Raw genomic sequence first — 23,381 nt, 5'->3', positions numbered from 1 at the left:
GTAAACAGTGCCACCTTTTGGTATATTTCAGAACTGAGCTTCTAAATTGTACAAAAATACCTTTAAATGTAACAGATGAAAGAGAAATTTTTAAAACACCAGTTTACAATATAATAACATTAAAGTATAATAAATTAGCTGTTTGTTTTAAAACTTACATTTTCAAAAACTGAAGTATTATCTCGTGTATATGCTTCCATTTCATTTTCATGAGGTTGGCAGACCACCATGTCATTTCAAAGAAAACTGAGGTTCAGAAAATGTTAATGCCTGACCCAAATAATCCCTCAGTTAAGAATGGCTGAGTCCTCAATATCTTGAAACTGCTAGTTTTTAAATTTCAACATTAATTCCTCAGTCAAATCCTGTAAGGTACAATAATGCACTGTACTGAACAACAACTGAACTGAACAATAATGCACACATTTCCACGCTACATAAGATTTTGCAAAATAACTATTTGTACAGTTTTTTTGTATACACTTGCAAAGAAATGATATTTATGCTTAAATTATTACATGAAGAACACCCACTGACTACATTCACACAGCTGTTTACATTTTACAAACACAAAAACTCTTCGTCTAACACAGTATTCTTCCTGCCTCTATGCTAACAGAGAAAACCTTCACTGAAAACTAAAAAACCTTCTCTCATTTTTTTTCTCTCAGGGTAAAAAAGCCCTTGTTTATGGCTTGCACGTGATTTGCAACTTACCTAAGACACAAGATAAAAAGCTGCTTACAGATGAGATGGAAATGATAAGCTTCAAATATTCTCCCTAAAGCTTCTCTGTCTTAATTTGATCTCTTGTATTTAGATGTCTGTAGAGCATTTTAGCGGAGAAGGCAATGGCACCCCACTCCAGTACTTTTGCCTGGAAAATCCCTTGGACAGAGGAGCCTGGTGGGCTGTAGTCCATGGGGTCGCTAGAGTCAGACACGACTGAGTGACTTCACTTTCACTTTTCACTTTCATGCACTGGAGAAGGAAATGGCAACCCACTCCAGTGTTCTTGCCTGGAGAATCCCAGGGACGGGGGAGCCTGGTGGGCTGCCGTCTATGGGGTCACACAGAGTCGGACATGACTGAAGTGACTTAGCATAGCATAGCATAGAGCATTTTCAACATCTTCTATTTTTAATCTCTTCCATTGATTTCCTGAATAATTTTTATGAGACTGTAATATATTTATTCTAAAACACCTTCACAACTCCCTGATTTTTGTAAGCTCACTAAGAATTCAGCTCTCACATGGAAAAAAGAAAATATTCAACAGTCTTATCTTTGATTCATTTGTTATTATGAATTTTACTCAAAGTGCAGTCATTGATAGTAATTCATGGAAATTTCAGAAACAGTTAATATATGTAATGAGTCCTTAAATTACTGTATACCCCCACTCAATTCAAAAGAAAGAAGAGCTGGTAAGATGGTAACTAAAATGGTTCCTGAAAATACTGAAAAAGTAAAAGCAAAGAGCAAGCCAGAGGGAAGAGTCAGAAGTACTACATCTTCTGAGAAACTGAACTCCAGAATCAAATACAATTACCAGACATTAACTAGAAATGTTCGTTAAGTAGCCTCACCTCTTGTTCTTAATATATTCAAGAAGAATAAGCACAGTGTGAGACATAAAAGCTGGTAAAGCTAGCCATTTCTAAAAATAACTTAGTGGGAAAGATTGAATATAAACGTAATACATTTTGTATTCCATTTCACCCTCACAGTTCTTTCTTCATCACTGGGAGGACTGAATGCACCGCCCCCACCGCAAGAGTAAATAACATAGAAATCTTCTCTAGATACTCTTAATTTCCCTCCACTATTTCTGAATGAATGAAAATCCGATTTTGAAGGCCCTTAGTTTTATTTCTTTTGCTTCCACCCTAGGTAGAAGGGGAAAAAAGGAGAAAATGTCACTTTCGTTGACACCCTATACTATATGCCCCCTTACCAATTCCTGCAAATAACTCACTTGATTACAAGCGATGCTCCAAGATCACTTCTGTCTGCAAATGCACAGGCATACACATAGGTACATGAAAACATATAGAACTAAATTTTACTGCATTTGAAGGAACGTCAAAATTTCTAATACTGAATTCAATCCTACTAAATTGAAAGCAATTACTTCCAATTTATAAGAATGGATTAAATTAGATCACTGATTCAATATAATTTGCAGTGTCCATGTCAGGCAAAGTGATAATATGAGGGGTCTTACCAAGACATGTCAGGACCATGCAGTCTGGACTTGACAGCCACTAAATAGGAGTTTACTGAAAAAACTCAAGGGACTCACGCACACACACCACACACATTTATTGAACCTTTAGAATATACTTTAATTTGTATATTTTACAAATATTCTTTAGAGCATAAAGAACAAAGTTAACTTCATTATAGTCAAAAAAATAGTTTTCATTTGTTCACTAACGCACACACAAAAAAACACCTGAATTCCTATCGTGTGCCAGGTACTGAATTTGATAATGATGAAACCACACACTGAATACTTGTGTATATACTAATATTTAATGTTTAGAAAGGATTGCTATTGTCATCTTCATTAGATAACTAAGGATACTGAAGCATAGAGGTCCTGTCCTTTGTCGAGAGCCATAAAGCTAACACACTGCGGTAGCTGGTTTCACAGTCTGGCTCAATATTAATGGCTACAGTCCGCTCTTAATCACTAAGCTACAGTGTCTCTGAGATGCCAAACAAAGGCAAAGATGATTAAGACAGAAGGAACTCACACACCATGGCAGAGAAAGGGTTAAAAAAAAAAAAACACGATAAATAATCGTAAGACAGGAAGTAGCTGAGTTACCACTCCAAGTCAAAGGAAGTAAGCTGAACGGTACCAGAGCAAGTGGAGACACAGCTGTAAAAGGAGTTAAAACGGATCTAAAATGATCAGATCAGGTGATCAAAAGAATAACCACACCACACACACACACAGCCCTTACGGCTACGGCTATATCACTTCAGTCGTGTCTGACTCTGTGCGACCCCATAGACAACAGCCCACCAGGCTCCCCCATCCCTGGCATTCTCCAGGCAAGAACACTGGAGTGGGTTGCCATTTCCTTCTCCAATGCATGAAAGTGAAAAGTGAAAGTGAAGTCGCTCAGTCGTGTCTGACTCTTAGCGACCCCATGGACTGCAGCCTACCAGGCTCTTCCACCCATGGGAGTTTCCAAGCAAGAGTACTGGAGTGGGGTGCCATTGCCTTCAGCCCTTAAATCACCCATATACATGAATATGTGTATACAACACGACACAAAAATTCGTAGACACTTTTCAATTTGAGAATCATCATGCTACGATGAAGAAAGGACCAAACGAAAAGTCTCTGAAAATGCCTGGATGTTCAAACCATCTTGAATTAACCAAACACATGTTAGCAGGGGAAATTTTAAAGTGCTATAATTCACTCTATTCTCCTTTAAATGGAACATCTTTAACCTCAATATTTGTTAACAGATTTGGGGAGTAATGAGATACTCAAGATGTACCTTACACAAAGGTTAGTTTTTAGTTAAGCATGAAAGCAATATAATGCCAAAAGGAATCAAATGTTTATCCTCAGATTCAAAATCTCCCACTTTAGCACGGCAAAGGACAATAACCACATTCTAGAAGAACCACAGTCAGGGCAACAGAGCAACAAGGATGTCAAGTAGTACTCGATCAATGAACAATTTCACATGCAGTGTCAAGCATATGGTGAGCTGTATCCAAGCTGAATCATGCTGCCTCTGGAAAGGTCAATTTGTCCAGTTCTTACACAAGTCCTACTAAAAAGTTTAAAAAGCAGTAAGTCAGAATAAAATAGAGTTAACAAACTTAATGACTTCTAATAATTTTATTAGAAGACTATTTGTAACACAAAATTCACTTTTCCTAGTAATGGCACAGCTGCAGTGATCATATAATGTAATACTGCCATCTATTGTCCAAGAGCTAAAAATACATGTCTCTCTAACCCAAACCCACTGAAATTTAAAAGCCAAAAAAAGCCAACATTATTTTACATGTTCTGGTGTCAGTATCTCAAAAGAGTTTTTTCCCCCAATTCAGAGAAAACAATGCCTAGAAAGATTTTCAAGCGAAGCCTTGGTGATAATTATTTATCTGCCCATTTTCTTAAAAAATAAATAAAATTTTAAAACAGGCTATTTCTAAATTATCAAAAAAAAGTTTTATAAAATCTCAAAGGGTAATATGAATATTAAGCAATTACACAAAAGTTTCTGAAAATCTATCAGTCTGTCAATTTGTCACTCATAAAAATTCTAAAATACTGAACCTAGAAACTATTTTAAGTTGTTCAGTACCAGAATGCCAGCAATTCTGAAAAGATGTCATCTTAATACAACTCAGCACTCCACAGCAGTTTATTCACAAAAATTAATGCAACTATGTGTGAGCTGAAGTACTACCACTTACGTGCTACATGGCAAAACCCACCACAATATTGTAAAGTAATTAGCCTCCAATCAAAATTAATTAATTTTTAAAAATGCAAACAAGAAGTTTAAGTGACTTGAAAAGGTCAGGCCAAAAGTGGAACAGATGAAAAATGATCTTCACGTTCTCAAAGAAAGATAAAAAAAAAAAAAGGTGAAGCTTCCCCACATCTATTAGTGAGAAAATTAAGAAAAAGAACATAGAACTTTTATCCAAATAATTTGATTACCATGCACATTAACTACTACTGGACATTCACAACCTGGAGCCAAAATATTTTAGAATTCACAAGAGTAAACTAGATTTTCTCTGTATCTCTGAAAAAGGTGAAGATTCTAATCAACCATGTAGTTTCACTCTCAAATACAAGAGAGACACACTGCTCAGGATGTAAACAACAATGACAAAGCTGACACTACTTAATCTGCATGGATAACAGTACAATCAAAACTAGTCCCACTTAGTTGACTGTTGTTTGAAACACATGTAGCTTTGTGCTTCTTATTATGATAAGAGGACATTCCTGTTGAGACAAAAAGAGGAGAAATAACAAACTAAATATTCCCATGCTCTATTTAAAGAAGAAAAAACTAGAATGTAAAGATCAAAAAAAAAAACAGTATGTATCCTGATCTGTATCACAGTAACAGAGTCCCAACACACTTTTTTGAGATGTTTCATTCCACTTAAAGCACTGCAGGATTTAAGTAAATTTTTAGTATACAGAATTTAAATTTTAGGAACTTGAATAGAGAAAGCTATTCACTTTTTATAATATAAAGTATACTATTATTCCTTATGTAACAATTCCTTATGTAAAGCAATTTTCTCCTATTTTCTCAGTCATCTCAGGCTGATTTTAAAATAAAGACAACTTCCTTACAAGACCTTATAAGGGAAAACAGGTAAATTTTAAGGGTAAATATAATCTAAATTATTCATCAATAAAGTTGCTTTAAAGTAAAAAAAAAAAGAAAAGAAAAGTTACAGGAAAACCATTCATCACAATATGCCAATTAAGATATGTAATATCTTTATTACAACACTTATGAAATGTACATATTCAGCTCCATTTTCAGGTAACCTAACAATGTTATAACACTTCTATAAAGTCTACTTACTCCCTGAGCTCACATAGGCAACAGTTGATAGTTTTCCAGAAAGTGATGCATACATATGGCAATTAATTATATGTATCAATGGCCTCCCAAATGGAAGCACTTTAAGACCCAATTATAAAAATGATTTCTCAATTACGTTTGTCCACATTCTTCCAAATGACGGAGTCTTTCATTAATACACATGCACACCCTCGGCTAATTAATTCTCCTACACTGACTTTCATTTCAGTCTTTGGTTTTATTTAGGAAATCAAATCTGTAGCCTGCAATTTCCACTTTAGAGAGCATACTTTAGCCCCCTGAAATAGTGCTCATCTTCCACGCTTCAACCATTGCATCTTTTACTTTACCACCGTTCCTTATCAACTTTCTTCAACAAAAAGGGAATGTGGCTGAAGACTAAGTCTTGACTCAATTCCTTCTGAGATCACAAAGGATGTTCTTGTTTCAGGTAAGCCATTCCAGAACTCCAAGTACAGGATTCCAAAGTCTCACCCACCCAGGACAGGAAATCGTGTCTGACTCTTTGCAACCCCATGGACTATACAGTTCATGGAATTCTCCAGGCCAGAATACTGGAGTGGGTAGCCATTCCCTCCTCCAGGGGGTCTTCCCAATCCAGGGATCAAACCAGGGTCTCCTCATTGCAGGCAGATTCTTTACCAGCTGAGCTACCAGGGAAGCCCTACCCAGAACAGGAGGTCTGATCAAAAAAGACAGTCTGGTTCGACTGTTTCAATCCCAATAAATAAAAGTAAATAATATACATTTAGATTTAAGATATAGATATCATCTAATTACTTTCTGTCTACAAATCCTAACATTGTGAGTTGTCTTGGTTTTTCTCCCATCTGGGCAGATAAAAGGTTCTTTAAGACTTCTTTTTAAGACCTCTATCCTTAAAAGCTGAATCTGTTGGAGAGAGACTCCATAGAAAAAACAGAGCTCAGTGATCCAATACCAACTGTCATCCCTGCCACAAGTGGTTCATCCTGGTTTTATTTTGTTGGAAGACACACCCTGGAAAAGGTTTACTCTTCTACCCCTGCACCATCGGTTCTTCATACAAGACCAGCTTTTAATAAAATTCTCAATTTTCTAGGTGATTTAATAGTGGCAAAAAGTAACCATAAAAATATTATGACTTATGAAGAATATTCTTACAAGATTACATGAAAAGCACCTAATATAGTATTTCCACAATAACCAGGGAGAGAAAATCAAAGTAAATTACTGGGAAGTTAGTAAAAAGTATTTTCTTAAAAGTACTTAAAGAAAGTACTTTTAAATAAGAATATAGTTTTCTAGAACATATGATATATATAAAAAGTAAAAGCTTATAAAATTAGCCTGAAATGCCCATATGAGGACGTTTTACAGATCAGATATAGCTTCTAATTTAGTTGGAGGAAAGGCTTTGTTTCCCTTTATATAATCCTTTCTATGTTTAACTTCTGGGCTTTAAAATAACGCTAAGATTCAACAATCTATAAGCTGCAGTCCCCTCTGCATTACAAGCACTCTGCAAATGATCACAGTAAAATTTACTTTCACTGTAATTCCAGACAGACTTCAAGACCTTCAGATAAAAGCACCATCTCTGGCTACACAATAAAGAGTTTCTGCAAGGAAATTCTGTATTACATTAAGAAAATGTTCTACTCAGCACATAACTAAACCCTTCATTGTAAACATTAATGACCAATATATATAATTTAAGTCAGCAACCTATATGTCAGGATATTTTTAAATAACTTTTTCAAAGCCTAGGTCAACAAAGTCTTTGTTCTGTCTTTATCCCAAAGCTACATAAAACTAACAATTAGATATGAATGCACTTTACAAACTGTAAGACACTATCCACATGTAAATAATTGTGGCGATGGTGAAGGGGCAAGAAGGCTCAATTACAGAGGTCCATGGAAGGCAAGCTAAAAGCTCTGCACTAAGACGGCTGATGAGTCTTTCACTGAATTGCACTAGAAATTCAAGAATACGAAAGTCAGGAAGATGGGAGATGACCTTCTAATTAAGGAGGTAGGAATGGACCAGGAAGCTCTCAGCTGACACTGCTGTCTGTAACTAAACAGCAACTCCCAACTTCTCACTCAGAACAGAAGTTAATAAGCTGTGCACATTCCTGCAGCATGGAATCCAATGGTATATATTCCTCTTGCCCACCACTCCAGGAGAAAAATGGCTTCTAATAAGGATCACATGGAGAAGGCAACGGCACCCCACTCCAGTACTCTTGCCTGGAAAATCCCATGGACAGAGGAGCCTGGTAGGCTGCAGTCCACAGGGTTGTGAAGAGTTGGACACGACTGAGAGACTTCACTTTCATTTTTCACTTTCATGCATTGAAGAAGGAAATGGCAACCCACTCCAGTGTTCTTGCCTGGAGAATCCCAGGGACAGGAGAGCCCGGTGGGCTGCTGTCTATGGGGTCACACAGAATTGGACATGACAGAAGTGACTTAGCAGCAGCAGCAGCAGAAGAGACTACATACAAGAGAAGAAATTTCAAAATGAAGGACAGCAAAAAACAACTACTCTAGTCATTAAAGCCATTAATAATGTCCATACTAGACCGCCCTTAAAATGTCATAAAATTGAAAGACGCTTACTCCTTGGAAGGAAAGTTATTACCAACCTAGACAGCATATTAAAAAGCAGAGACATTACTTTGCCAACAAAGGTCCACCTAGTCAAGGCTATGGTTTTTCCAGTGGTCATGTATGGATGTGAGAGTTGGACTACAAAGAAAGTTAAGTGCCGAAGAATTGATGCTTTTGAACTGTGGTGTTGGAAAAGACTCTTGAGAGTCCCTTGGACTGCAAGGAGATCCAACCAGTCCATTCTAAAGGAGATCTGCTGCTGCTGCTAAGTCGCTTCAGTCGTGTCCGACTCTGTGTGACCCCTTGGAAGGACTGATGTTGAAGCTGAAACTCCAATACTTTGGCCACCTGATGCGAAGAGCTGACTCATTGGAAAAGACCCTGATGCTGAGAAAGATTGAGGGCAGGAGGAGAAGGGAATGACAGAGGATGAGATGGTTGGATGGCATCACTGACTCAATGGACATGAGTTTGGGTAAACTCCAGGAGTTGGTGATGGACAGGGAGGCCTGGCATGCTGCAGTCCATGGGATCACAAAGAGTCTGACACGACTGAGCAACTGAACTGAACCAATGAGGAACTGAAAATAATTTACCAACTTTCCAAAATAAATAATCCAAAACCAATAACCAAAGGAAGCATTATGGTGAGGGGGGAGTGCATTTTCTATTTAGTCTATAAGAAATCGCTCACTTGAAGAACACACTCATGAAATGTATGTGTTCAAATCACACTTCTTTTAAAAGCCAGTGTACCTACCAGGACAGTTTGACTGCTTTCCATGATACTAATTTAATTATATCATGCAAACAGGTGTCCAAGTTTTGGAGAATTACATCATTTTTCCCTCAGTAGGGCAGAAAATGAAAAGCAAGCAGGAATTATTTTCAAAGGTTTAAATCACCTTCTCCTCAAAATAAAAAGGGTTTGAAAGAGTCACCAAACAAGCACTTACTACTCTGAGCAAGCCTCTGTGCAGTGTTACTATGGAGTAATTACATTCCTACTGCTGCTGCTGCTAAGTCGCTTCAGTCATGTCCGACTCTGTGTGACCCCATGGACGGCAGCCCACCAGGCTCCTCTGTCCCTGGGAGTCTCCAGGCAAGAACACTGGAATGGGTTGCCATGTCCTTCTCCAGTGCATGAAAGTGAAAAGTGAAAGTGAAGTCGCTCAGTCGTGTCTGACTCCTAGTGACCCCATGGACTGCAGCCCCCCAGGCTCCTCCGCCCATGGGATTTTCCAGGCAGGAGTACTGGAGTGGGGTGCCATTGCCTTCTCCGAATTATATTCCTAGACTTACACAAAAGCAGCAATTTCAAGTATATACTGACATAATCTCTCTTCTTTCCTCAAATAGTAAAAAAACATCCACTTTCCTCAAATAGTAAAAATATCCCCCACTGGTAACTGAGAATTCTGAATTTCTCTGTATCCTGTTTTCAATAATCTCTGTGTACATTATATATATATAACTATTTTATACCTCATTCTTATCAATTACAGAGTTAAATGAAAATATTCTAGGTATGTGCTGTGCTTAGATGCTCAGTCATGTCCAACTCTTTGTGACCCCATGGACTGTGCCCGCCAGGCTCTTCAGCCCATGGGATTCTCCAGGTAAGAATACTGGAGTGGGTTGTTATGTCCTTCTCCAGGGGATCCTCCCAACACAGGAATCAAAACGCAGTCTCCTGCATTGCAGGTGGATTCTTTACCAGCTGAGCTACCAGGGAAGCCCATTTTAGGTCTACATTTGATTAATTATAAGCTATTAAGAAATAATATTTTTTATAAACTCCCATTATTTCACAATAACAAAAGAGACCACTGGCATAGGCATCCAGAAATCATTCATATATCTAACTAAATGAGAGATTTCCTGTAGAGATTTCCTTATTAAATGTCCTACTGAAGATAATGCTTATATTTTCTGGGCCTATAGCATCTAGACAAGCATGAAAAGTGGTCCTAGTGTCTACTGCACTCAAGCCAGACTAAACTGAAACCGATTACAAATTTCTGAAATGGGTAAAATCAAAAACAAATAAAATTAATAAAAATATGTATCAGTAACACAGACATATAAAATAAACCACATTAAGAAAAATAAATTTCATATTTAAGTGATTGGTTCCTTAATGTTCCCTTTTTAGTATTCCCAAATGAGAAACCAAAATTAGGTGTGCATAACAAAGCTTAACATTCTTGTGTAAACACATTAAGACTGTTACTTTATATAGAAGAGTACTGTTATAAGATTTTTTAAAAATGCTAATAGACAGAAACATTAAAATATGTTGGATATTTAATATCACATAGGAAAATGGCAACCCACTCTAGTATTCTTGCCTGGAGAATCTCATGGACAGAGGAGCCTGGTGGACTACAGTCCATGGGGTTGCAAAGAGTCGGACACGACTGAGCGACTAACACGCACACACACAGGATAAATCAAACTTAGAATTTTTTTTAATGTTTCAGGAAATTACCTTTAAAGTGATTTCCTTAATTTTCAAATGCACCATCAGAATGTATTAGACAAGTCTAGGCTAAATTATATAAAAATTACTAATGAACACAGAAGTGATTCTAAAAGCAGATTTTCAGTGTTTTTTTTTTTACCTGTTTTAAGACTGATTTCGCTCTCTAAACAATGGTATCAAAAACAAAATTAATGACATATGACCATTTACTTATTGAAGGAAACAAAGCTATGAAAGGAGTTAACTTTCCAATCTTCCCTACTCCTAACATCTGCATTGAACCTAGGACCAGCCAATTACACATGCAAAAGCAAGTTGCTATGTGATAAAGACTAGCGGTCAAAAGCAGTGTTTTGGAGTAATGCAGGAGATTCAGGTTTGATTCCTGGGTCGGGTAGGTCTCCTGGAGAAGGAATGGCAACCCACTCCAGTATTCTTATCTCTGTCCATGCCCATGGACGGAGGAGCCTGGAGGGCTACAGTACATGGGGTCGCAAAGAGTTGGACATGACTAAGCAGAGCACAAGCAAGATAACACAAATAAAGCATTGGGCCATTGCCTGTCACAAAGCACTCAAACTATGTTCCCATCTAATACACATATAAGAGAAACAGAGATGTGTGCGCGCCAGTTAGTATGCCTACGTATTTCCTAACTCTGTGGAGAGGATCTAGAAGCACTGATACTTCATGGTGGCAATGAGCACACCTAGTGCCCAGGTCTTTGGTCTGGTTCTAAACACTAGTCTCCTAATGAAAAGGGTCAGGATTTCTCGAAAAAGTGGTTGCTTCTGAGGCTGGGAAAGGGAAAATACAAGACTAGAACCTCCTGTGGTGCCAGAAAATAAGGAAGTGATCAGAAAGCAAGGGGGGCATGTCTGAAAGACACAGGCACCAGCCTGATGAGGTCCTGTGGCCAAAGCTGGAAAAATACAAGCAACGACATGATGACAGCACCGAACTAGAACCTGTAGAATAAATATCCATGAATCCATACTGATACAAACAAGTAGCATGGTGGCAAAAGGACAGCGCTTCCTTACAGAAGAAAGTGTGTACGCTCAGTCGCCCAGTTGTGTCCAACTCACTGTAGCCCACCAGACTCCCCCTGTCCATGGGATTCTCCAGGCAAGAATACTGGAGTGGGTTGCCATTTTCTTCTCCAGAGGATTAGAAGAATTCAAGCTATTAAATGTGGGAGGAAAGAAAATAGAAAACCACCACTACACAACTATCACAGTAACAACTGTTGCAGACGAGATTCACCAACAGACACTAAAATTATCGAATACTAAAATTAGGATGCAAAAGGTTGAGGAAACACAGGATATTTATTGGTTACAGTGAGAAAAATAACTCAGAAGAGAAATCTGGCAGATAAGGGTTAGTGTACTAACATCATGAAGCCCCTGACATGATGCGCTGAGAAGGATACAAGAACACTTGCATGCTCCTCTTGCCAGAAATGCATTAATTACCTTATTCTAACCATGAGAAACTAGCAGACAGACCTAAGGTGATGGGCATTCTCCAAAATGATTCTCTTTCAGAAGAGTCAAGGTCATAAAAAAATGAGAAAAAATTTGAGAAACTGGCACAGATTGGAGGAGATTAAGGAGACATTCCAAATAAATGTAAGGTGAGATCTTAGATTGGATCCTGGAACATAAAAAGAATGTAAGTGGGAAACCTGGCAAAATCCAAACAAGCTCTGTCGTTTAGATAATAGTATTGCACTAATGCTCACTTCCCAGTGAATTATACCAAAACTACGTAAGATATAAAAGGCGTACAGAAACATAATTTTGCCACTTTTCTGTCAGTCCAAACTTATTTCAAAATGAGGAGTTTTATTTTTCTTTTTTTAAATGAGATATATAGTCACCCCTCAGCACTTGCAGGGGACTGGTTCCCAGACCTGCGGCCGATATCACAATCCACATATCCCCAAGTGCCGCACCTGGCTCTCCTATTGGAGAGCTCAACATCCCAGGACTCAACCAGCCCCAGACTGTCAGTCCAATAGCATATGCACTGGCAAAGGGCCCCAGATGAGTGTGGCACACAGCTCAAAGCCACGTTGCTCAAGAGTCTAGACAACATACTAGCATTTTATTTTCTCTTAAAATCATTAAGTCATGCTAAAATATCCTTTAGTTGCTGAAGCTAGAACTTATATCTCTAAAAACCCTGGCTTTAAAAAATGTAATCAATAAAACACATTACGTATCTCATTACCTGTAATTTTATATCCATAAGCAGCCAGTTGTCCAGCCATGTATTCTCCATCTGAATTATTATGAGAACAACCCCAAGTTCGTATCCAAATTTTCTGTATGCCTGGAATAGTGCTGTTAATCAATTTTAAAAAATAAGCCTCATTAAGGGATTTTTTAAAATAAAAAGCACTAGTTAATTTCTGGGCATATTATGCAAAAACACTCACTGCATTCTATTCATAAGCTATTCATTAAATGTACCAACTTAACACATAATGTTCTGTTACACCAAAAGTCTAAAATCAAGATAAAATAACAGTATAAAATTCTAAGACTCTTTTTCTATGTAAAGAATACCTTTTCTCCAAGTTGTATTTTAAGTTCAATACTACTAAATACTACCACTAAGTTCAATTCCTGGAAAGGTACAAACAAATAACAATAGCACAGAAGATGGTTCTAGCAGCAAAAGCAAATAAGGAAAACCTAAACACATCTGAAGGCCACTATATACTAATCACAATCTTCATAACTTAGATATAAATAACTCAATCAAAATGAAAATCTGTCACCCTACAGCACTATTAATAATAAAAGTATTCCACATATAAAAAGAGTTCTAAAAAATGTAATTTTTAGAAAGGGAATAAAAGGACTTTCAACTTGGATTGCCCTAAATAATTAACAACTAAGAAGACATTACCTTTAATGATATGGTCAAGAAAAAGTTAATAAATTTCAGGTATTAAGCAAATTTAAATTCATAGACTTTATGACTCTGTTCCAAATAATCAAATGCATCAAAGTTTTCAAGTTTACTATATACACAAATATAAGCATATTAAAACTGCATAATCCTTTCTGGCTAGGTTGTATTAGAATTCTACTAGACACCTAATAGTATAAACAGCACAAGAATTTGTGTCAAAAGCCTTTAGTTGATTCATAAGTACTTTAAATTTGCTAAGAAAAACCACATGCCCAAACCACCACTATCTCATAAGAATCACAAATTCCAATAAAAATTTTAATGTGGAAGTAACAAGAACATACCAACCACAGTGATATCAAAGAGATCTGGTCGGAGGAGGGTGGGAGGCAGGGTGATCTATCTTTGTGCCAAATACTGCCCTAGGCCAATATGCAATTTGACATCTTTAATTAATGACTTTGCTAAATATAACCATTCAAATTAAAAAAGCCTACATATTTCCTTTCAAAACTTCAAAGATTCTTTTAAAAGATACATTATGTGTATCACATACAGTAGTGTCAGCCTCTCCCATGGTACGGTACTGAATATAATCTCAAAAGCAGCTTACCTATCACTCGGTGGACTGTTTTCCTCTTGCAGATACTTTTGGGTATTTCGCCTTCGCACCTTTGGAACAACGTGCTTTCTCGAAAAATGCCTGTCTTGCGGCTTTGAATCTTCTTGCGACACAATATCTTCTATGTCATTCAGGAATGTATCACAGGATGCAGAAGGCATTTTCTCTATCATATAAACAAGTTACAAATGATACAGGCATGAGTCCTCAGAACATCTGTTTAACATATCACCTATGAAATATTCTTGCCAAACTTGAATCTAATAAAGCCTTTAGATTTTAACTCTAACTTTACAGAAAATACAAGAGATACTGAAAAACAAGAAACATCGGATAAATCAGATAAATCTTACTGAGTGGGACATTAAGTACATGAAAAGAGATTTAACATTACCAGCAATCAGAGAGATACAAACTAAACCACAATGAGATATCACTACAAATCTGTAACATACCACAGCATGCATCAGTTCAGTCGCTCAGTCGTGTCTGACTCTTTGCAACCCCATGAATTGCAGCATGCATACCACCTGTCAATTACAGGCCTCCTCCCTCCCCAGGTGCAACAATGGCGCATGTGACCCATGCCTGCCAGAGTAATTCACCCTGAGCCATAAAGACCGGCTCAGGGTTGGACCTAACAAGCCCAGTCAGTCACAATCACCACGAGGACTTCCATGCCAGTGCTAACTTCTCTTTCACTGAAGTGGCTCAGTTAGGAGGATGTCAACTTGAGGCTACTGGGGGGCCATCCTGCCTGCCACAAAGCAGAAGACTACCCAAGGCAGGAAGTCTTATAAGAGCTGGAGAGACGAGATCCTTGAGCAGCGGGATCCAACCAATGCCTGAAGCCAGACATAGCCCTGCTCTGCCCATTCATGTGAGCTCAGGAATTCCGAGGCTTAAATTCATTTGAGCTGGGCTTTCTGCTCTTGCCAACAAGAGCCCTGGCTGACTCAGCACACTGCTGCTGCTGCTAAGTCGCATCAGTCGTGTCCGACTCTGTGCGACCCCATAGACGGCAGCCCACCAGGCTCCCCCGTCCCTGGGATTCTCCAGGCAAGAACACTGGAGTGGGTTGCCATTTCCTTCTTCAATGCATGTAAGTAAAAAGTGAAAGTAAAGTCGCTCAGTCGTGTCCAACTCTTAGCGACCCCATGGACTGCAGCCTACCAGGCTCCTCCATGCATGGTATTCTCCAGGCAAGAGTACTGGAGTGGGGTGCCATCGCCTTCTCTGACTCAGCACACTAGGGAAGGTGAAATGAACTAAGTTTCTCCCAAACTGGTTCTATGAACTATCAGGGAAAAACTAGTTCTGTGGTCAAATAAATTTGGAAAATTCTGCCTCTCACAGACTCCCAGTATGTGTGTGCATGCATGTATGTGTATACTATGGAGCAAGGGCTGGGAAGAACTACAGTAAAGAAACAAACTCATTTATCTTAGAAACTTTCTGAAAATTAATTTCTCATGGATTGCCTCTTCATGAGGCTGTAGATGGTACTGAAAACAGGAGGCGTGAGTGAAGCCCACCCTCAGATCCCCTCCCACATTCCGCAGACAGAAGACTGCATTCTCTTAATAGGAAATGGTTCTTTGCCCACATACCAACCTGTTACTAGGAACTACCTACCCCTCTAAGAACAACCCCTCTATTCTAACCAGCTTGAGCACAGAATTCTAGTCATGCTCCTCCCTACCTAATCACTAATTGTATACGGGTACTGTTATTTCTCCCATTTAAAAAACAAAAAACCTTATCATGGCCTCGCTTCCTCTACCTACTGTCTCTATCACATTTCTATCCTTTAAAACTCCTTGCAAGAACTGTCTCCAGTTTCCCCCTCCCAGTTTCTCATATGCCAGGCTTTCACCCCCACCATCCCAAAACTGCCAACCTGATTTCAGTGACTCCAACAATCTACGGAACGGTCACCTCTCAGCCATCTCATGTGATCCTACCAGCGGCACTTGACACTACTGACCCTTCATTCCCTCAAGATATCTTCTTCCGTGGCTTTTGGGATCCCACACGCTGAGTTCTCCTCCTACCGCATTAGCCACTCCCCAAGTTTCCATTGCCCGCTCCTCATCTCTCCAACTTCTCAAGGTCAGAACCCCCCCGGGGCTCCATTACAGGACGTCTTCTCTTCTTTAGTTACAGGCGCACCCTAGGTGATCTCATCCAGCCTTGTGGCCTTGAAATACTAACTATATACTTATATAACCAGCCCCAGGCCTCCCCTGAACTTCAGACTCAGATGTCCATCCAACTGCCTACTCAACACCCTGCTTGAATGGCTAAGAGTTACTTCAAACTTAAAATCAAGAACAGAACTCCTGATTCTCTCCCCACCTGACCCCATCTGCAGCCAGGAGGATCACACAGATCCCCCCACGACTTTCTCCATCTCACTGAAAGGCAATACCAACCTTCTAACCTCTCAGGCCAAAAATCCTGGAATCATCCCTGACTCCTCTTTCCTTCACCCTAAGTCCAATACATCAGCAAAATCCCATTGGCTTGAGCTTCCAAATATATTCAGAATCTAACCATTTCTGACCATACCCTGTTACATTCTTGGTCCCAACATTAACTCTCGCCTGGATTACTGTCATAGTCACCTGCTTCTACCCTCAATTCCCAAAGGAACCTTGCTGCACAATAAGCCAGGGATCCCTCTAAAACCTAAGTTCATCTCAGGTTTCCGATCAAAACCTTCCATTGGTAGTCTATCTCAGAGTAAAAAGCCCAGAGTTAAAATCGCTACTAAGTTATATAAGGACAGGGGCTTCCCTGGTGGTTCAGTGGTAAAGAATCCAGAATCCACCTGCCAATACAGGAGACACGGGTTCAATCCCTTGTCCAGGAAGATTCCACAAGACTTAGCCACAGGACATGATACACTGGTAAGAACCACCTAGGTCCAAGGTAGCAGAAGATCCAACTTCCAGTGGGCCCTGAGCCTCATACGCTCACTGTACTACATCAGCACACTAAGTGACACAGCCACTGCACGGCAGAGCAGAGCTAACTGTGAAAGGCTGAAGTGAAGTGAAGTCGCTCAGTCGTGTCTGACTCTTTGCAATCCCGTGGACTATAGCCTACCAGGCTCCTCTGTCCATGGGATTCTCCAGGCAAGACTACTGGAGTGGGTTGCCATTTCCTTCTCCAGGGGATCTTCCCGACCCAGGGATCGAACCCAGGTCTCCCACATTGCAGGCAGACGCTTTAACCTCTGAGCCACTTTAGAGTAGCCCAATTCCTGGAAATCTCCACCCCTTCCCCAAAATAAGTGGAATAATCCTCTTGCTCATTAGCCTATGAAATTAGAGGCTGGTGGTTTAGTAGCTAAGTCGTGTCCAACTCTTGGGACTCCATGGACTGTAGCCTGCCAGGTTCCTCTGTGCATGGATTTCCCAGACAAGAATACTGCAGTGGGTTGCCATTTCCTTCTCCAGGGAATCTTCCCAACTCAGGAATCAAACACAGATCTCCTGCATTACAGGCAGATTCTTCACCAACTGAGCTACAAGGGAAGCCCATGAAATTAGCCTATGAAATTATCCAGACATAAACACTAACCACGCCATATTTTGGGGCCTCTTACCTTCTGATAAGGCCCACATTCTGTGGAGTGTGTTTCTCTCTAAATAAACCCACTTCTTACCTATTGTCTCTCACTGAATTATTTTGATAAGAAGAATGTGAGCTTCATTAAGTCCTGAGACTAGGTATGTGTTAATGTGCTAGTCGCTTGGTCATGTCCAACTCTTTGCAACTCCATGGACTGTAGCCCACCAGGCTCCTCTGTCCATGTTCTCCAGGCCAGAGTACTGGAGTGGGTTGCCATTCCCTTCTCCAGGGGATCTTTCCAATCCAGGGATCGAACCCAGATCTCCTGCATTGCAGATTCTTTACTGTCTGAGCCACTGGGGAAGCCCTGAGACCAGGTATGTGATTTCGATTAAAAGACTGTGGGTTCAAGTCCCGTCTGGGTTCTGGCAAGGTTTGGGTCCCAGGCTGTGGATTCAAGTCCCATCTGAGGTGCACAGTTTCAACTGCACTCAGACACATGGGCTTCCTGGCTAGTTCATACCCACCAGGCACACACTCATCTCAAGGTCTTGGTCATGCCTGGCATGCCTTGAAACCCTTTGGAACTCTGTCCAAATGTCACCAGTGAGGTCCTTCTGAACAACCCCCACCTCACCATGTACACGCACCCCCTGTCCCCATCCCCCCAGCCTCGCTTTCGTGCCATAGCACCTCCCCACACGCTTAGACACTACAGAGGAGCAAACCTGCCACCAAAAATGTCTCTTTGCATGTGGGTTATTTTGAGCTGAAGACAAATCAAGGCCAAGAAGAAACTTTGACCCTCCTTCTAACTGCTAAAAGAATGTAAAGAGAAGACATGTTTCAGGAAGGGAGGCAATCCCCATAGATAACTATAGTATGAACTATGTGCACAGATGGGGAGCAACCAGGCAAAGTCTGTCTGTTAAAACTGTTACCAAACATTTGCTTTTCCATCTCATGGCAACTGCCTTCCTCCCCTTTGAGGTCCCAAACCACTACCCCCAAGATCTTTTGTCTTTAGCTGAAAACAATATTTAAGGTAAGAGTTTCAGCCATTTTGGCAAGTTACTCAGTTTCCCTGGGTCTGTCCCATGTATGTTAAAGTGTTAGCTGATCAGTCATGCCCCACTCTTTGCAATCCCATGAACTATAGCCTGCCAGGCTCCTCTGTCCATGGAGGAGAGGAGTAGGTATCCACTCATTCTTCTCCAAGCCAGAATACTGGAATTGGGTAGCCATTCTCTTCTCTAGGGAATCTTCCCAACCCAGGGACCAAACCCAGGTCTCCCCCATTACAGGCAGATTATTACCCACCAAGTCACTAGGGAAGCCCATGTACACATGCCACATGCTACTACACTTTTGTCTGAGAACTGTAGAGGAAAATTTCTTCCTCCACCACAGTACCTTCATCATCTTATTACTCTCTCTTTCTACTAGGATATATACTCCGGGGCTGGGGAGGTTTCTGAGTGTTTTGTTCACTGCTTCATCCCAGGTGGTGCCTAAACTACCTAGCTCACTGCAGCTTCTCAAAAAAAATTTTTTTAAACTGTCCACAACCCAGTCTACAAAATATGGTCCCTCTGCCACCTCCCACTCTGCCCCAACTGTAATAACCTTCCCGACATTCTCCAAGCAGACCAAGCTAGTTTCTGACTCAGGGCCTTCACACTTGCTCTTCCTCTGTCTGGAATATCATCCCCAGATATTTGGATGGCTTGCTGCCTACTCCTTTACTCAAATAACACCTCCTTGGAGAGGGCTTTTCCTAACGACCTTATCTAAAATAACCACACACTGATCAGGCATCCCACACACTCTCACCAGCCTCTAACTCCACTTTATGCTTCATTTCCCTTCATCACACTTACCTGACTCCATATATATAACTGTTTGTGTCTTTCTCACTACAGTGTAAGCTTCAGAACAGAGGCACCCTGTCTTTTTTACCACTATATCTACAACGCTTGTAACAATGCCTAGCACACAGCAAGTGCAGAATATTTGCTGAATGAAAGGATGAATAAATCTTTGTTTAAGCTGAATTTAGCTAGTCTTTCTATAACACAGAAGGAAATTCTCACACTATATGGGAGAAGTCCAGAGGAGTTAGAAGATTTGTCCACTGACAACTAGAACTGGACCCTCTTTCAACACCAAGCTCTCCCCAGATGACTCCGTTTCACTGGCAAAGCACAAATAATGCAAGAGTCTGAGATGACCCTAAGAAAGAAAAACATTCCAGAAAAAAAAATGGGCAAAGGAAAAACTGGCAACACACTTAAGCAAGTCAAATAGCCATTAAGCATAGGAAAGAATGCTCAAACACACTAAGGGCCTGAGCTTAAACAAGAAATTATTTTCCATCTACCCCACTGATAACAAAGACTGACAAAAAACCAACTGTTAGCTAAAAGCATGGTAGAACTGCCATACCCTTTCTGAAGGGCAATCTAGCAATACATATCAAACTTTAACACATATATGTCCTTTAGCCCAGCAATTCCATTTCTAGAAATTCACTCTAGAGAGACAAAAGAGACAAATATAAAATGCAGAGGTTCCTAAACTTGGCTGCATATCATAAACACCTGAATAAACTCACCTATCACTATTAACAAGCTTTTTACTTCCAACAAACCGGTAAAGTGAATTGTTAGCCTTCAGAAAACATTAAATAAGTGAATAATAATGAAAAGTGTGATAGTAGTTTTGATAGTAGAAAGCAAGATAGTAGTTAAGCGCTACAGAATGAATCATATAAAGTTCTCTCTCAAAGGCAGAGAAAATCAGTTTGATAAAGGAAATAAAAACAAAGTGAAAAAGGAGACATGGAAAAAGATGACAAATAGATAGTATATTTGGCTATTTACAGAGGTGATTTATTAGGAGAGCTTTTATAACAGCAAATACCGAGGCCCCATTTTGAATTAGAATCTCCAGAGTGGAATTTAAGGGTGGCTATGTAAAACCTGTCCAGGTGATTCCACTATACATCCCACTGAGAACCACTGTTCTCCTAGGAAAGTTCTCAGTTGATGTTCATTATAGTCACCTGGGGAGCTATAGAAAATTATCAACAACAAAATCATCAACTAGTTCACGCTCTAGTTGAATCAATCTCTAGAACTCAGCCTAGCCATCAATATTTTTTAAAACTTTCCAGTAAGTCTCATGTGCTGCCACAGTTGGGAACGAAAGTCCTACACCCATAGTTTTTATAGTATGGTTCCCACACCAGCACAATTAAGGGTCACTAGAGAACTTCCTAGAAACAAACTCTTGGGTCCCCCTCCAAACCAACTGAATCAGATACTTGGAGTAAAGCTCAGCAATCTTTAACAAGCCCTCCAGGTGATTTTGACATGCACTACAGTTTGAAAATCACTGTCCTGGAGTTGTTTGTTTGTTTGTTTTTTCATAAAAATCATCTAGAATGCCTGTCAAAAACACGTCACCTAGTCAGCTGATTTTCTAAAAGGGTGCCAAGAATATTCAATGAGGAAGAGTATGCTTTCAAAAAATAGTTTTGGAACAACTTGATGGCTACATGCAAAGAATAAAGCTGGATTGCAACTTCACATCATAAACAAAAATTAAATTACAGGCCTAAATTTAAGAAATACTATAAAACTCTTATAAGAAATCATAGGTATATGTGTTTCTGACATCTTTCTTATGACACCAAAAGAACAACAAAGGAAAAGATACTGGACTTAAAACTTTCATGCTTCAAAGAACACCATCAAGAAGATACATATTTGCAAATATGTATCTTCTCCAAAGAAGATATACAAAGGGCCAGTAACATGAGATGTCAACATCATTAGCTATCAAGGAAATACAAATCAAAACCACAAGACACTTCTCACACACTAAGATGGCTAAAATAAAAAAGAATAGTGTTGCTGAAGAAGTAGATTAGATCAACCAGAGAGAAAAAGAATAGAATTTCTCCTAATTGGAAAAGGTGATGGACCGAGCCTTAAGGAACTCCAAATTTACCTACCAAACAGAAGAGAAACCTCCTATAATGGAGATCAAGAAGCAGTCACCAAATGAGAAAAATCAGTGGGTCACAGAAGGAAAATGAAGACAGTATGTCAAACAGGTGGACATGTTCAGTGCTGCTTAAGGAAAGTGATGAAAGCTTGAGTAAAATGAGTGAAAATGTTTCTTGGATTTAGTGATATGGAGATCTTAGCGTTTCCATATAATGATGGTGACAAAATCACTAAGAAATTAAAATTAGGCTACCTCTTTGCATATTACATTGGGTAAATATCACTCCCAACATAAAAGTTTTAAAATAAACGAGTACCTTGATTATTTGCAATTAGTCTCAAATCGTCTTGAAAGATGAGTCTGGAAAATAAAAACTGTTTAGAAAAGAAAGTTCGCAACAAGTTTACAAAACCACAGTAAGGCCTCTAAAACTACCTAAAAGGGATTACACTCTATAAATGCTGTTTATACAGCAAGGTTACCGGTGTTCTGTACCACTCCCAATTTCTTACTGATTAGGACTGGTATGTTGACATCTGCCACATTTGCTATGACTGAGATCCAGCGTATGGCCCTAGTAATAAATACTATCCGGCACTACAATACGTCAGCGTGATCCAGTAGTAATACTACTACAAAACAGAGCAAAGAAATAGGTATCCATATCACCCGACACCAAAAGACACGTGTTGTCCCAAGATTCAGAGACAGGTTTCACCAGTGAACAAGAAAGAAAAGTGAAAAATCAAGACACCTGCTCTTCAGACCAATTTCAGTTTAAATTTTTATTGAGATGCAGCCTTGTGAAAGCATGGTAACTGTAAAAGCCTTATCCCGTCCCACGAACTCACTAACGCAGAAAGTGGGAGAACGGAGGAAATTAAATTTTATAGTAAGCAACGAGATCTCTTAAGTACTCCTAACAGTCCTGCAGCACCTAAGGCCAAGGTCCCGGTCCTCACTTCAGGCAACGCTGCTTCCCAATGCTCCCAACCCAGCTGGTAAGTTTTCTTTCAATTTCGAAACAAACCAGCGAACGGCCACGAGAAGGACTGAAACTAGGGGAACAAGGCTTTGCCATAAAAGGAGCTTTGGTCAAACTCTGCCCCACACTGATCCACCCGCCACCCTTACCCAGCAGTCGGGAAATAACAAGCCAACCAAAAGTAACAGAACCTACACGCCACTCTCCGGAAACTGCAGACTTTAGCTGGAGCTCGCCATGACACGTACGTGCCGCCACATTTATGTACGCATGCTCGCAGACGGCGGCCTGGAGAGGTCAAACTACATCGGCGCCGAACGTGCGCGTTCAGGTTTAACCGATTACACTTAACAATTCCTTTGACGGCAGGAGGGAGAAGACCTTCAAGACATAGAGTTCTTAGAATCGTTTAATAGCTAACCTCCCCGAGCTCTTCCCTGCAGAAGGAAATGGTAGCCCATTCCAATATACTTGCCTGGGGAATTCCATGGACAGAGAAGCCTGGCGGGTTACATACACTCTGTGGGGTTGCAGAATGGGACACGACTGA

The 23,381-nt window shown here is 39.8% G+C and overlaps 1 protein-coding gene across 3 annotated transcripts in view; it reads right to left on the bottom strand.

The window, feature by feature from the left end:
* CDKAL1 (CDK5 regulatory subunit associated protein 1 like 1) overlaps positions 1-23,118 on the bottom strand; it is a 634,266-nt gene extending 611,148 nt beyond the window's left edge. Inside the window, exons 1-4 of one of the 3 annotated variants that reach the window (XM_070360760.1) lie at positions 23,027-23,115; positions 22,163-22,206; positions 14,245-14,419; positions 12,942-13,054 (exon numbers count right to left, since the gene is read on the bottom strand). In XM_070360760.1, coding sequence (XP_070216861.1) covers positions 12,942-13,054; positions 14,245-14,414 — 283 coding nt within the window. In that variant the 5' untranslated portion in view covers positions 14,415-14,419; positions 22,163-22,206; positions 23,027-23,115. Of the gene's footprint in view, positions 1-12,941; positions 13,055-14,244; positions 14,420-22,162; positions 22,221-23,026 lie in introns of all 3 variants that reach the window. The other 2 variants (XM_070360761.1, XM_070360762.1) reach the window with 2 other exon arrangements.
* Between the last annotated feature and the right edge of the window lie 263 nt (positions 23,119-23,381).

Source organism: Bos mutus, chromosome 23 (assembly GCF_027580195.1).
Source record: "Bos mutus isolate GX-2022 chromosome 23, NWIPB_WYAK_1.1, whole genome shotgun sequence".
Taxonomy (NCBI): domain Eukaryota; kingdom Metazoa; phylum Chordata; class Mammalia; order Artiodactyla; family Bovidae; genus Bos; species Bos mutus.
Note: the sequence above shows the minus strand (reverse complement) of the source record. Positions and strands in the feature narration are given on the sequence as shown.